Here is a 15,454-nt window from a genome sequence, read left to right as displayed (position 1 = left end):
TGTAAGCCAAACGGAGCGAAGTGAACTATGGCGCGAGCAAGCTTATTTAAATTAAACCAAATGTTTTGATCATTTTGTAAGTGAGAGTAGGGTACAATATACTAAAGGTCGCAGAACAAATATCTATATTTATCCCAAGTTCATTCTAATGACATTTAGTCACGTTTCACTTCAGTGTAGTGTCTGGTTATGAAGAAGAAAGGCGTAATATTAAATTTGAAATTTTGCAAAAAGTTTGGAAAATTAACCGCACTTTTAGTTAGTCGGCGGAAAAAAGTTTTCTGTGGACTTATTACTGCTGTAGCCATGGATGTCGTTTCAAGTCCATAGAAAATACATACTTACATATGTATATTCATATTTCCTGAATATGGTCCACTGCAGAAGCATTACTTCGAAAAATGTCCGCCTTACTAGCTCTTTAAAGTGATTGTGCTGATTGAACCCTACATATTGACCAAAAAACTGTTGATCCATGAGTAAATATAAACAATTTATAAGGGATATCTATCTGCTACTTATAGCCATATTAAGTGCATTCATTTATTGTTTAGATAACAATCACATTGTTCACAATCAAGATAAACATTTGTGTTTCAATATTTCCCTAGCACTCAATAGATAGAGCACTTAACTATAATGCAAACAGTTTTAAAGGCACTGTAAACAAAAATATGCATGCATAAACCTATTTAAGCTGTAGAGAGAGAGATGAAATATGACTTTTTGTAAATAAAGTGTTCAACTTATGATCTCTTAGTGTCTGATAAAGTAGGAAGTTGAGTTTGCAAAAAATCCAAAATAAATAGATAAAAATAAATAAAAAGTAATTTCATATGAATAGTTGAGTATCTGATGAAGTGAGATCTTAGAAGATCTTAAAAAAAAATATTGGTGTTAGAAAGAAGCTTTCAAGAATTTGGCGAAATTTTTCCCGACTTAGCCGAACTTGAGCTATCAAGTGCTGTAAGGCTTTTGCAAAGCAAAGAACTCGGAAAAGTGGGTTCTTCGCAGAAATTTTTGAATATAGTAAAACAATGTGTAGGCTAAACTCCACTACGGTATATGTACAGTATATGCATTCATACCTGAGGGTGTTCTACATGTCACTTCTTTTCCCGACCGTCTAATTGAGTGTCGCTTTCCTTCTGGTCTTACTATGTCAAAAAAAGCCTATTTCATAGATCTCCACTTATTAATGTACGACTAGTTCAAGTGCCTTCTTCTTTATTGGCGTGGACACAGCTCACGCGGTTATTGCCTAATTTACAACAGCGCGCCAATCGTTTTTCCTTTTCGCTGTTTGACATCAATTGGAAATTCCAACTATAGCCAGTTACTTCGAATTAGTTTCTCCAGCAGTAGATTGAAGATGTCGTACGATAGGGAGTGGCCTTATCAGAAATGTCTTTTGGTATCAAACGGCTCGGAGAGGTCCTTCTCGATTCTGACGGAGATTTTGGTATTGCTTAACGTCGGCCCTCTCCGCTTTGCTGTTCTTCAGACGGGTAATTGCTATTCGAACTTCTTCACGGTCGGGCAATGGAACTTCTGTTCCATCGTCATCGATTAGGCAGTCGAGTTCACCATCTTCTGGTGTTATGCTTTCACTGCCTTTCACCAGGCTGGAGTAGTGTTCCTTCCATAATTTCAGTATTCTCTGGGCATCAGTCATTATCTGGGGATTCTACAAGAGTATGCTCCAGTTTTGAAACCTTCTGTTAGCCGCCTCATCTTTTCGTAGAATTTTCGAGCATATCTCTTTCTTTGTATGAAAATGCTTCCCTCTTCAACTCTCGGTATTTTTCCCATCAATCCGCAAGTGTTGTGGTCGAGTGTAAAGTTGCGAGGTAATCAGTCTGTTTTCTCTCCACTGCGACATGGCACTCCTCGTCGTACCAGCTGTTTTTTTTTGCCTTTCCCGAAATCCAATGGTTTCGTTTGCAGCTGTAAGAGTGGCCTAGAAAATCGAATTATCAAAAACATTATATCTTCGATTATTATTTGACAAGTACACATTTGAAAGTCGTGTGAAGTCGTTTGTAGAAATTTTTTAATTTTTTTAAAAACTGATGGATATAACACCTTAAAAGTTGCGCGACTAAAAATCTGTCACTCACGTTGTAATTACATAAATTTTTTTAGCAAACTAGTTGTGGTACGCGCAATACCATTCGCTCAAAGGTTTATCACACAACGAGATAATAATAATTTGCTGTTTTCACTCATGAATAAATAAGTTTATTAGCTTAGTTTGGCTTAGTCGTGTTTACTTATTATTACCTAAACTGCGATAGTAGTGTATTATTTTTGACTTTGACTTGAACGAAGGTTAGCATTTAAATTTGCCTTTAACTATTACATATAATTATAAACATTTATTTGTCATTTTCATTTGTCTATCAGCAGCGCAATTTTATTGACGCCATCAAAAATCTATTTGCGCTATTTTTGAAACGGGAAGAAAATAGAAAACAGGTTTAGTGATCTACGGCGCAAATTCCCATGATTAGAATTAAGAAAATTTTTGATTTGTGTAATCAGTAGTAGGTGATCGTTTTAAATTTATTTATAGACAACCGCAAACTACATTAGAGCAATATTATAATTCCAACAACTACTGAATAATGACGTTATATAAGCATATATTTACTAGTATATATATATATTCTTATTTAAATGAGCTGGAGTGGAATTAATTGATGTAATCACATTTGTTCTAGCAAAAAAAATGATAATAACAGTCATTACGTGTATTTGCAATGCGATACTGTGTGGGTTACGTCTACAATAATAAAATCAGTAATAATCAAGTACGTTATAACTGTGCCTTCATGGTCTTCATGAACGTGTGTGATTTCAAAAACTCGAGCTTTGAAAAAATGTAAGAAACGGGGTCTTAAACTACATAAGACTTGCTAGTAAAGTCGGACGTTTTTGCTTAACAATAGTTTTTCGCAAAATTAAAAGGTTTATTTTTATCGAAAATTTTTCAGTAAATTGTTGCCAGAATTTCTTAGCTAAATTGAAATTATTTCAGTAATATTTCATTTCGTTCCTTTGTATAATTTTTCCTCGACCTTTAACGAACTTTCTATGACCTTAAATACTGCTATTGAATGCCGTCAATCTCTTATGTTTCAACTAAGTCCTTCAGTAAGGAATATCTGCGCTTCAAGATCGTCATTGCAATAAATAAATGGTGATCCATTTCGAGGTTCCCTATTTTTTTTTTAAGAAAAAATACAGAAACTTGAAATGTAACGGAGAATGTTAATTATCATTTGAAAGAACATTCCTTGGCATTTATTTTTTGAACATTATCTCTTTCAAATATTGGCTGCGGCTACGTCGCAGATGGTCCATCCATTGAGTACAATTGTCGATTATTTCATTCGAGCATTTCGAAAGCATTTGGAAACTGGCGAATGACACGCGTGATGGTTTGGCCCAAGGCCTGAATCGGAGCGGGATTGTCCGCATAGACTTTAGACTTTACATATCCCCACAGGAAAAAATCTAATTATAATATCACACGATCTTGGTGGCCCATCTACCGGCCCAAAACTTGAAATTATCTGCTCACCGAAGTGCTCTCTCAATAAATCCATTGAGGTTTGTGGGAAGTGACGCCGTCTTGTTGAAACAAAATGTCGAGAAATGGCGAGATAACGAGCTTCAATTTTAGGCAGCTAATAGACGGTTATCATGGGTCGTAACAGGTAACAGGTCGATAACGGTCGCCATTGACGGTTACGTTCTCATCGGCATCTTTTTTGAAGAAATATGAACCCATGATTCCACCGGCCAAAAACCACACCAAACCGTTGTTTTTTCTGGATGAAATGGCAGCTCTAGAATTTCTTCAGGTTGCGTCGTCGTCCCAAATGCTGTATTTTTTGCTTGTTTACATACACATTGAGCCAGAAATGGACCTCATCGCTCAACAAAATTTGGCTCGAAAACGTCGGATCTTCTTGAAAGGTCGAACGTCTTCAGTTCTTGCACAAGCTGTATTTTGTACGCTTTCAATTTAAGATCCCGACGTAAAATGCACCAAGTCGTTCCAAATGTCAGTCCGAGTTGCTGCGAACGGCGCCGAATCGACTCTCCACGGTCTTCGCATACACTCTCACTTACGGTTACTGTATTTTCTTCACTGCGTGTTGGACGTGGTCTAGGTCTAGGTCTATTCGGTTGAATATTATCTAGTAATGAATGCTGAGTCTCAAGATGGGCGATGGTGTTGCGAATAGTACGCTCAGTAAGCTGATTATGTTGACGATAAGTAATAAAGCTGAACAATTTATAAACGTTGTTCAGGCGTAAGTCTTTCCATGATGAAAAGCAAAATCAATACTGAACAAAAATAACCTGACAGATTGACGTGACTCACGCGTGGTCTGTTCAAAAATAGGCGATTGCAAAAAAAATGGCTACTTGAATCACCAAACTGAGTGTTTTATTTCATTTTAACATCACGTTGTTCTTGTTGATAGCCTTTATATAGATTTTGCTCATAGGTCTTGGTTGGAATAATCCTCACGGACAGTTCGGTTTATATTAGCGATTAACCGTTGAACCGGTTCTATGTTTTTTTTTAAAGAAAATATGAAAGATTGCACATTTGTACTATATGCAAAATTTATAGAATCTGGCTAGAATCGAAAAACATTTTTTGCCCCTTTATATACAGGAATATCTGGTTTCTACTCAATAGCGTGCCTTTTTATTATGTTGTTGTGATTTCCTTCGACATGTTGGTAATTAAAATTATATTGAGATTTAATAGCACTATAATAAGCACAATATACGTACCTATCTATACTCATATAATACGATTTTAATACCTAATTTGACACACTTGAGTGATACTACTAGTCGATTTATACCCCTAAAAAGGTTGATATATGAACGCTTTGAAAAATATTATCGAATAATGAAACGTGTCGATTAAGCATTATATATACACACTGTGGCTTATTTTTTTATTTCTATGTACCTCATAGCGGTCTGGGGCAAAAAATAGTAAGACTTCTTAATTGAAATTCCACACGAAAATCTATTCGTGAAATATTTTTTTCTAGGTTGGTATGACTGTCAGTGGATCTGTGCCAAATGTCACATCAAAATAAACATGAGGGTTTAGCATACGCTTGGCTTTCTGAAGTACATATAGTGCATTCGGCGAATTTTACGATGAGTGAAATTATTCAATAAAGAAGTTTCATTATATTTTGTGTGCGGAATCATCTTTCTGGTGCCGAAACGTTCAGAATGTTATAACCTTTTTTGATTGGTACAATTATTCAAAGAGAGACAAGAGCGCGTTGACGATGAACCACGTCCAGTACAGCCATCAAAATGGACTGATGATCAACAGTCAGTAAAATAAAGGAATTGATGCTTGAGAATCGATGAATAATAGTCAGAGATCTTACTGGTATTGTCAGAATATGGGAAGGATCAGTGAGAACCAGTGTGAAAGATCATTTGGACCTTAGAAAATTGAAAGCACGATTATTTCTAAAATCACAAAATTTTTTCAAAAATCACCGTGGCGTTAACGTCTCTGAAACAATGCTCTACGACCACCAGGATATCCTGAAAGGTATTATTTCTGGCGATGAGTCTTGGATCTATGCTTACGACCCCGAAACGAACGATCATCCGGCTGAATATCTTGGCAAAGATGACCCGCGGTTCAAAAACAGTTGACAGTTTTCTTCGATTATTTGCAGGCTATTCCGGAAATTGACTTTAACAACTGTTTCGAGGATTGGAAAGAACGTTGGCACCAGTGTATTGGTGCTAAGAGGGTTTATTTTGAGGGTGACGGCACAGTTTTTAAAAAAAAATTAAGAATTTTAAAATTATGAACAAAGTCTTACTACTTTTTGCTCATATGGAGAATGTATGTTTCTTGGCCCTCTTGGCAAGCGCACTATCTCTCTATGTTTCTCTGATATCTGATACGATATCGAAGATAAGGCATGCATATATAAAATGCTGCATCCCTTACCTATTCATTTTCAAAGAGTTTATCGTTATTCAAAATAATATTTAGGTCCTAGTTATAATATCTTCAACAGGTAATGTCGAACTTCTGAAAAGTTTTTGACCTGAAATTGCTTATTATAGAACCGAAAAGATTTGTACAGTACTGACATGTCGCTTAAGCCAAAACCTTGCCTACAATTAGGCACAGGAATGTATATTTCATAGTGAAATTATCGGTAATAATCTATTTTTTAATTTCTTGTTACATTTTTATAATTCTAAGGAATAAAAATTTCTTTCTCTGTTGCAATGATTTGTATTATTAACATTAACCACAATCGCCTTAATTTTACTTGTTACTATTCTCCTTTTTTGTTGCATGCTTTTGGCCACCACCTTTTGCATTATCATCTAGATTACACTCTTTGCCAAAGCGTTCGTCACACACTGCGCCGTGCTTGCTAAATTCCTCCATTGTGGGAAAATGAGCGAAAAACACATCCGTTGAAAATAATTTCTTCGGCTTCGCCTTCTCTTTTTCTGATGCTCCCTCATCGGTGGTGTTGGACGCCTTGCCTGTGACACGTTCACTCACCGACCTTTGCATGCCCCAAATAATCGGTGAACTTTTGCACATCAGCAGCTTCATGCAACCACCCTGACCGCCGTCGCGCTTCTCCACATACTCAATCATCTCCGTAATGCGATCTGTGAGCCGCGTATCCAAGGCATCGTCCAGCGTGCGACGCATTCCCTCATCTGGATTCTCCAAATACCAGTCGATTGGTGTACCGGCGCGTAGTGCGCGCGGTTGATGTGCTTCCTGTTCGCTGTCACGCAATGCATCGGGCACGTCATCGTCCTCCTCATTACCATTAGGGGTGCGTGATGATGGTGTTTGTGAAGCGTATGGATTAATGCTGCGCGGCGGCGATGTAAACGCACTGCCTATCTGTGATGAGAAGGTCGGAAAAGTAATTGGAAAGTGAGTTGCTAGAGCTCATTGGTAATCAGTGTCGCTTCGTTGTAATTTTCCGTCAGTCAACCATACACATGTGTGTGCGTGTGTTTGTGTGTGGAGGTCCTACTTACCGTCTGTGCAAACAAAATTAACGCATTTATCGCCAGTGCGCCCAATTTGGTTGCATCGAAGCCAATCATGCGCAGCACACCTGTGACGAACCGACTCGTGCTGAACGCCGTGTTCTTCTCCGCCTGTGCCGCTTGTTCATAACTCGCGTCCGTCTCTTGCTGCTGGTTTTTTCCGGGCGCTTTCTCCCGCTCCTGCGAGGTGGCCTCCTGCTGCGTTGCCGCCGACTCGCTGCTCTCTCCGGTTGTTTGTTTCTGTTGGAACATTGACATAAAATCCGGTTTGTTTTTGGCGAAAGCCATCGCTACTAGATTCGCCACATCAGCAGCTGTGTTGATGCCTGCAAATGAATTATATTTGTTGCAAGTAGTTTAGAGTGCGTGCCACATATTGCATATACATTGGATTTACCAAACATTTGCCCGGCAAATTTCAAGCCTTCCCCGAAATTTTCCGCCACTCCGCGCTTTTGCTTGTGCTTCTCCCGGCCCGCCTCCTGGGCACCGACGAGCAGCACAAGGCAAAGGATTTGCAAGCAGCCAATTTTCTTATAAAGCATTATTGTTTTTTTGGTACTCCAGAAGAAAATTTCACCAACTAACTTCACTCACGTCCTATGCAAGACTGAATTTCTTCTTGTAATTGGCTTGTGTGGCATCAAATTATGCCAGAAAATCGCTTTTGCCACGCCATGTTGCACCCAGTAATGTAGTAAATAATTGTTGTCACTGTTGCAATTCGGTTATTGTTTCGTCACTACTAAGTTTTCTTCAAGCCCGTGCATTTATGTCTAAGGTGTGTTGTTGTTGCAGCTGACTTATCACTTGAGTGCGTTCAACTGCCGTTATATGGCATTTATAAGCAGTTTAATTGTTTTTTAAGCTGATTTTTGGCACAACATTGGAACAATGTTGTTGGTACGAATGCAATACCCAAAACCCATTTATTAATAAGCTTTTTATATTTTCGCATCATGTTGCATAAAGTTTAGGAGTTCGTCCCACAGAGATGCTGAAAAGTTAATACCTTAAAGAAAGTCATATTTTGTATTGAATTTTTAGTATTTTTTCATTACCACGGGCTATGGACTTCGAGGTTCCATACTTTTATGAAAGCAAAAACGCAGAAACTTCAAATTTAATTAGGAATGTTTATTATCATTCGAAAGAACATTATCTGTCATTTTTGGCCGATGATTCCATCGATCGGATCGTATAAAGGTTTGGTTACACTGGCTGGCTGTCACACCATACATAGACCTAAGGACCTTTGTAATGCCAATTGGAGGTTCTTTATTAATACGAACTGAAGTTTACGTCGTGCAGGATTTCAACGCTTTTTGCGAATTGTAATAGAAGCTTGTTATCTAATTTGGATAGTTCATCCAGTCCCTTGAACTGCAAATGTCCTAAATATCTAAGCCGAGCGGGCGGAAAGAAGTAGAGGAGGTGTTCGAGCGTCTGTCTACTTCCTACTTCCCTGCATTTTCTACAAGACACAAGTAATAACGTTAATAATGCCCATACGACTTGGATTTGATGTCAGTAAGTTGAGGCCTGTGAATAGCCCAACAATCGTCTTCCAGTCTTTTCATGAAATAAAAGCTTGCGTGTTTTCCCTGCGCTCCCTTGAACATGATCTTGGTAATCCCACATGTCCTTAAGGCATTCCATCTCAATCTCTCTCTCTGATGCGTCTGTAAAAGCAATTTTTTGTATAAAACTTGCTGGGTTAGTCCCCAGTACAATTTATGCATTTTCTGTTCAATCCCATGAATTAATTTTTGAGGATTTATTTGCACTTTTTTAACACACATATTGACATAAATTAATAATCCTATTGTCCTACCTTATTTTACTTGTAGGTTCGTGGCCATCAAAGAGCGCCATCCGATTCCAAGGAATTCCACGAAGTCACCAAACGGGATGCACTAAAATCACTCGAAAATGACTTGAAACGCTTACAGGAATCTGCGCCGGCAGAGAAACGCCCGGAACTGCAGAAGGAAATGGCACGCTTCGCCGACTTATTCGGACGTTTCTTGCAAGAAGGTGCGTGAATTAAATCAAAACGGAATTTGTATATGATTATAACTGCTTTGTTTCGTGCTTACAGTGGGTCCCTCCATTGACTGGGATAAAATTCAAAAACTGCCAGCAAACGCTGTCATGGATTACTCCAAACTCAATACGCCCAAAAATGAACAGGTAAAAAGCGGACTTTCAAACAACTTTTTGTACATAAACCAATTATTAATTTCATGTTTTTGTATTATTTCCCTATATAATATATACAATGCCTGTTTCTATTGCAACTCTCATTTTTTGTGTGTGAATTGGTGAACCATTTTGATTCTGGTGTTGAATAGAACGAGGTAACAAATAAAAGTTCAAGTGTTGTGATATAAAATGTTTGCAATAATTCCGTGTTACCCAAACAAATGCTTAAATACATACTTTCTATGAACTCTTTTATAATTGAATATCTATGTATGTAATAAATGCTTTCGCTCTCTAATCTTTTATGGCTTTTTTAATGTCAATAATACTTTACGAACACCTATCGATATTATGGTATTGCAGTTTTGGATAATTATTTCTTTGAAATTTACTATTTCTACATTTTTAAATGAAAAATTCTTTAACTTTAACATTTTTTACTATTTTAAATACTAATTGCTTCTTATGAATTCAACTACCAGCGCTGGTTTGCGGTTGTAAGTGTATTCTTTTCTTTAACTTGTAACTTCGCCCTCAAAGAAGATATCCTGCGTGGTTTTATGTTGAACAAATTGATTTTGTAAATGCACACATTGGTGTTAAATTTTTATAAAATGTTGAAAATTAGATAAACAAAAGTTTTCAAAAACTGCCCTCAAGTGGCTGTTCGTTTTGTGAGTTAATCAACATAAGTACGCCGGTTATTTGCATCCGCAGTAGCATTACCGCTTTAATTAATAATTTCTGGACATCATAATTGGCAAATAAATAAGTTAAGATTCAAGAAATGGTCGCTAAATGTATGCAAAAAATTTTCTTTAAAATTTCTTATCATTCTTATGCTTTATATGTACATATATGAAAAATTAAAAAGCTTTGAAACTATTTGGCAGTAAAGTAAATACTAATAATAAAAATTTTGTAATTTAAAGCAATTTAATTTTTTTGGTATAAGGTATCAGGGTTGCAAATGATTAAAAAAAAATAATCAAAATAATATTTAAATTACGTTGACCACAAAATAATAGGAGTGTCTATATGAAAAATGTGTTTGGCTGCATAAGTTTTTTAAATCATATGTAAATGACGCGGTAAAATAACGGTAACGAGATACTAGCATTATAATACGAAAAACTTTTTATTGTGATGATCGCTATTCTACTTCTTCTTTGCTAGACACTTACTATTGCTTTCCAAAAAATAATAGTAGTGTTAGATGTTTTGTTTTCAAAATAAACCTCAACATAAAAAATATTCACAAAAGTAGAAAAATAAGTATAGTTCCATAATCTAGCAGCAGTTTTGATTAGTTATTGTTTTACTTAACCATTAGGTTTTACTCCAGTGGGTAGAGGAAAGCATTGTACAGAGGAAAAGCGGGAAAAGATAAAAAAAATTGCGCATACAATAACCGTGCGATTCTGTAACTTGAGAAAAGTCTCTAAATTTGAGATTTTTAGAGACAATTTTTGAGACTTGAGATGATATTGCAAATGGTCAGAGAGCAAATGCCTTAAATTATAGTCAAAAAAATAAAAATGAAAATAAAAATATAACTTTGTTTCATAATATTTGAAATTAAGAAGAAAAATGAAACTCAACGACGACAGCGCAAAACATCCACTGCAGACGATCGCAATATAGTACGTTACGCCAAAATTAATCCCTTTGCATCAGACAACAGTATCCGTGACGAACTAAATTTGTCAATTAATACCGAAACTGTTCGTAAGCGTTTGGCGCAGAACAAATTATTTACCAGAAGTCCACGAAAAGTACCGCTACTCAAAAATATACACGTGGAAGCCCGCATACAATTTGCAAAAGAGCATGGCTCCTTACCCGTGGCTAAATGTTCTAGGAACTTTGTGTAGCGTCCCCCTAGCTCAGAATATTATCCCCGGTTTATAACAAAAACCGTTAAATAAGGCGTCGCGAAAATCATGGGTTGTTTTTCACATTGTGGTGTTGGTCTAATTCACTTAATTGAAGACATCATGGATCAAAGGGCATGTGTCAAAATATTATATAAGGTAATAATATGTCTCATGGAATATGCCATTGATATGGGTATATCAACAGGATAATGAGCCTAAACAGACAAGCAAGTACGAAAAAGTATGGTTTAGGGCCCACGAGGTTGAGGTTATGAGGCGGCCTACTCAGTCTCCTGACCTCAATCCCACGGAAAACCTGTAGACCGATATCAAGAAAAGAGTAGCTGAAGAGAAACCAACAATTAGAGAGATATATGGCAGGTAGTGAAAGAGGCTAGGAAAGGAATACCAATAAAACGTTGTCAGGATCTCACAGACTCCATGCCTCGGAGATGAACGAAATATGAGTTATTTCATTAATCTTTGGAACCACTGGCCTACAAAAAAAATTTTTTGGTTTGGTGCAGCTCTGTGCGCATCAGTAGTCGTTATACTAGTAGGTAGGATGAACCACATTCCCGCTATTAGATGTTTTTTTCTTCTTTCTTATGAACAAGAGCTGATATGGAAAATGTGACTTGTTTTCTCATATCAACTCACAAAATACATCCAAAATCAGGTATAAAATCTTAGGCACCAAAATGAGTGTAGGCCAGTGTTATAGGTTAAAATTTTAGAACGGTCTCGTATTACGTAAAATACTCCAATTTTTATGTGGAACTAGTTTTTTTAGTTTATTTGATATAGACTGGAATATCAAATTTAGTTTATGTTTAATTGAAATATATGAAACTATTAATAGATCTTTAGCAAATTACAAAAAAATGCAAAAATTAAAAACAAAAAAAAAAAAAAAATTAATGAAAATTAAAAGATTCGTTTTTCTCATGTGGTCACTCCTATTTTTTTTGTGGGCAACTGTACATTTATTTTGTTTTGTAATCCCAAATATCGGATTAAATTTTTACTATTATGTTAAAAAAATAAAATTTTCCATTTTAAATCCCAAAAATCTTGGGAATCTTAAAAATCAATCCGTGATATTGGGACTAAAAAAATAAATTGCAATTGGATTAATCCATAAGAAAATTGTAGTAAAAAATTGCAACCCTGTTTATATATCACTTACATATCACATATATGTATGTACATACATATGTATGTATGTATATATAATTTCAACGCCACATACTTGCTATTATTATTTCATATATTTCTACATACATATACATACATACATACATGTCTGCCTCATCTTGGCCTCTTCTCATACGCTCACACATTTTCCCGCCGCTTTCATTTTTTTATTATTTTGTATATTTAAATTACTTAAATGTATGCCATATCTTTGACACAGATACGCACAATGTTAGACAAATTGGTTGTGGTCAAGCTGAATGGTGGTCTCGGCACTTCTATGGGTTGCCACGGTCCCAAAAGTGTAATTCCCGTGCGCTCCGATCTAACTTTCCTCGATTTAACTGTGCAACAAATTGAAGTAAGCTAAAAGAAAATTCAATATTTTTTCAAAAGTAAATACTGAAATAAATATGCATATCATTCATATAGCATTTGAATAAGACCTACGATGCCAACGTGCCATTAGTGTTGATGAACTCCTTCAACACCGATGAAGATACGCAGAAAATCATACGCAAATATACCGGCTTCCGTGTACAGATTCACACATTCAATCAGAGCTGTTTCCCGCGCATTAGCCGTGAATCGTTTTTGCCCGTTGCCAAGGACTTTGATGTGGAGAAGGATATAGATGCGTACGTCTTGCCTTTTTTTGAAAAAATGTCACTGGTTAACCCGTTTTTTTTTTTTAATTTCTGCCCCACAGCTGGTATCCACCTGGTCACGGTGATTTCTACGATACTTTCCGCAACTCTGGTCTGCTCAAGAAGTTCATCGACGAAGGTCGTGAATATTGTTTCCTTTCGAATATTGACAATTTGGGCGCTACAGTCGATTTGGCCATACTCAATAAATTGGTGGGTGAGGAACGTTCTCCCGAGGCAGTGGAATTTGTAATGGAGGTTACTGACAAAACACGCGCTGACGTTAAGGTACAGACATACAAATAAATACTTATATATGTATATATAAATACAAATGAACTTTCATATTTGCTCCTCTTCAGGGTGGTACTCTCATTAATTTTGAGAACAAACTGCGACTGCTGGAAATTGCACAAGTGCCTGCAGAGCATGTTGATGACTTCAAATCCGTGAAAACATTCAAATTTTTCAATACCAACAATATCTGGGCTAAATTGGATGGTAAGCATGAAAAGTCAAACTCCTTTTTCTTTTTGTTAAGAAATCTTGCCTCTGTTGTTGCACTCATCTCCAAAAAAGCATTGGAATGTTAGCCATCTCCACTGATAATAATGTAGAAGGCCATAGGTGTATATTTCTTCCTTTCGGAAATTAAAAACATACTCTAGAGAACGATGAAAAATAATGATTGAAGTCACCATCAGATTAAACATGTAAAGAGGACGTCCAAGGTGTGTGAAATCGTTAAGATTTTGCAAATATTTACGGTAGCAACCAGGATGTAGATGCTCTTGCTTTGCGATAGCAAATATTTGGACTCCAAGAACGCCATTCACTGGGAGGAAGCCATAAAACTTTAGGATCTAACGATAACCTGAACTATCACTATTAAATGCCACTGGTTTTTCTCACACAATCAAGTGGTACACCGACCGATCAAAAACGTCGCAGGGAATTGGTGCATGAGTCGCACCAAGCTCTACATACCTATGTGAAGTTTTCTGAGCATATTCTAAGCAAAGGCCTTTGCTATAAGTCAGCAACTATCGCAACGAGATCAAATCGCCACTGGTGTAGGAGTGTATAGAAGGGCTGAACAGTCCATCAGATCATAACCAAGTGCACCTTATTTATGTGCCCGTTTTCAAAGGAATAGCCGGAAATGAACTTGCCGACAAGCTCGCCCGCTCCGCAGCATTCACCAATATGGTGGGACAGGAACTCGTTATTGCGTTTGGTTCTCATACCATAAAGGACCTGCTCCATAAGGAGGAAGAAGTAGGCAGGCAACAACTCCAAAGCAGACGTCATGCCAAGTTGCTAATGGGTGGTTACAACCTTAGTAGGTTTAAATACGTACAACAGGGCAATCTTCGGCTACTTGTCGCATTCTACACCGGCCATTGTAAGCTCAAGAAACACTTACATAGCACGGGCCTAGTTTCCTGTGCAAATTGTCGGTTCTGCGACAAAGAGCCTAAAACTCCAGAACACCAGCTAATTGACTGCACAGCAGTCTGCAGACTCAGGAAAAGGCCCTTGGATCTATGTTTCCAAATAGGGAGCACATCGCCTCAATAGCACCCAGCAGTATATTGGAATTCATCAATGAAAAAAAACGTAAAACCGCAAAAAGTAAACCTCACGATTTGGTCATGTCTGTCTGTCTGCCCGTCCGTCTATACGCGAATTAGTCCCTCAGTTTTTGAGATCAATCTAAAATTTTGTACACCTTTTTTCCTTTCCAAGAAGCTGCTCGTCGCTATAGCAATGGAATATATAATCATTTTAATGATTTTTTCTGTTTGGATCACTTTCCAGTGTTTGACTCAATTGGTAGTAAATTGAGAGTAAATCCAGTGATTGACTTAAAATATATAGTAATATGGTGCTGATTTTGTTACTACACATTGATTAATAGTTAATATCTCCCATTTAGCAATTTTTTTCTCACAGCTAATAATATACCATATTTTTCGTTCTCTTTTCATCCAAATTACTTAGCTATCGACCGTGTGCTCCGCGAACGTACACTCAACATGGAGATCATTGTTAACAACAAAACAATGGAGAATGGTGTGCGTGTTGTGCAATTGGAGACCGCTGTTGGTGCTGCTATGAAATGCTTTGACGGTGCTATCGGTATTAATGTGCCACGCTCACGTTTCTTGCCAGTGAAAAAGACCTCCGATTTACTGTTAGTCATGTCGAATTTGTATCATCTGAAAAACGGTAGTCTTGTTATGTCACCACAGCGTATGTTCCCCACCACACCGCTGGTGAAATTGGGTGACAAACAATTCTCGAAAGTGAAAGAGTTCCTCGGCCGTTTCGCCAATATACCAGATATCATTGAGCTTGATCACTTGACGGTGTCTGGCGATGTAACCTTTGGACGTGGCGTGTCACTTAGAGTGCGTAGTG

At 37.1% G+C, this 15,454-nt stretch overlaps 3 protein-coding genes across 6 annotated transcripts in view; 1 reads left to right on the top strand and 2 right to left on the bottom strand.

Moving 5' to 3' along the window:
• The window catches only part of LOC126762567 (myocardin-related transcription factor B), a 374,476-nt gene that overhangs the window by 265,066 nt on the left and 93,956 nt on the right, over positions 1-15,454 (bottom strand). The gene's annotated exons all lie outside the window — the stretch shown is intronic.
• Positions 1-15,454, top strand: part of LOC126762581 (UTP--glucose-1-phosphate uridylyltransferase) — a 30,308-nt gene that overhangs the window by 13,968 nt on the left and 886 nt on the right. For all 4 annotated transcript variants that reach the window (XM_050479447.1, XM_050479445.1, XM_050479444.1 and 1 more), the window contains 7 exons: positions 8,955-9,141; positions 9,206-9,297; positions 12,604-12,744; positions 12,816-13,021; positions 13,093-13,318; positions 13,393-13,531; positions 15,035-15,444. In XM_050479447.1, coding sequence (XP_050335404.1) covers positions 8,955-9,141; positions 9,206-9,297; positions 12,604-12,744; positions 12,816-13,021; positions 13,093-13,318; positions 13,393-13,531; positions 15,035-15,444 — 1,401 coding nt within the window. The remainder of the gene's footprint in view (positions 1-8,954; positions 9,142-9,205; positions 9,298-12,603; positions 12,745-12,815; positions 13,022-13,092; positions 13,319-13,392; positions 13,532-15,034; positions 15,445-15,454) is intronic.
• LOC126762601 (uncharacterized) lies at positions 6,311-7,788 on the bottom strand. The gene is made up of 3 exons (XM_050479472.1): positions 7,502-7,788; positions 7,093-7,430; positions 6,311-6,952 (listed from the first exon to the last, which is right to left on the bottom strand). The coding sequence occupies exons 1-3, from the start codon at positions 7,647-7,649 to the stop codon at positions 6,350-6,352; spliced, it is 1,089 nt and encodes a 362-aa protein (XP_050335429.1). The 5' UTR covers positions 7,650-7,788; the 3' UTR covers positions 6,311-6,349.

The sequence above is a fragment of the Bactrocera neohumeralis genome, chromosome 6 (assembly GCF_024586455.1).
Source record: "Bactrocera neohumeralis isolate Rockhampton chromosome 6, APGP_CSIRO_Bneo_wtdbg2-racon-allhic-juicebox.fasta_v2, whole genome shotgun sequence".
NCBI classification, from domain to species: Eukaryota; Metazoa; Arthropoda; class Insecta; order Diptera; family Tephritidae; genus Bactrocera; species Bactrocera neohumeralis.
This window is presented reverse-complemented; position numbering and strand designations above follow the sequence as displayed.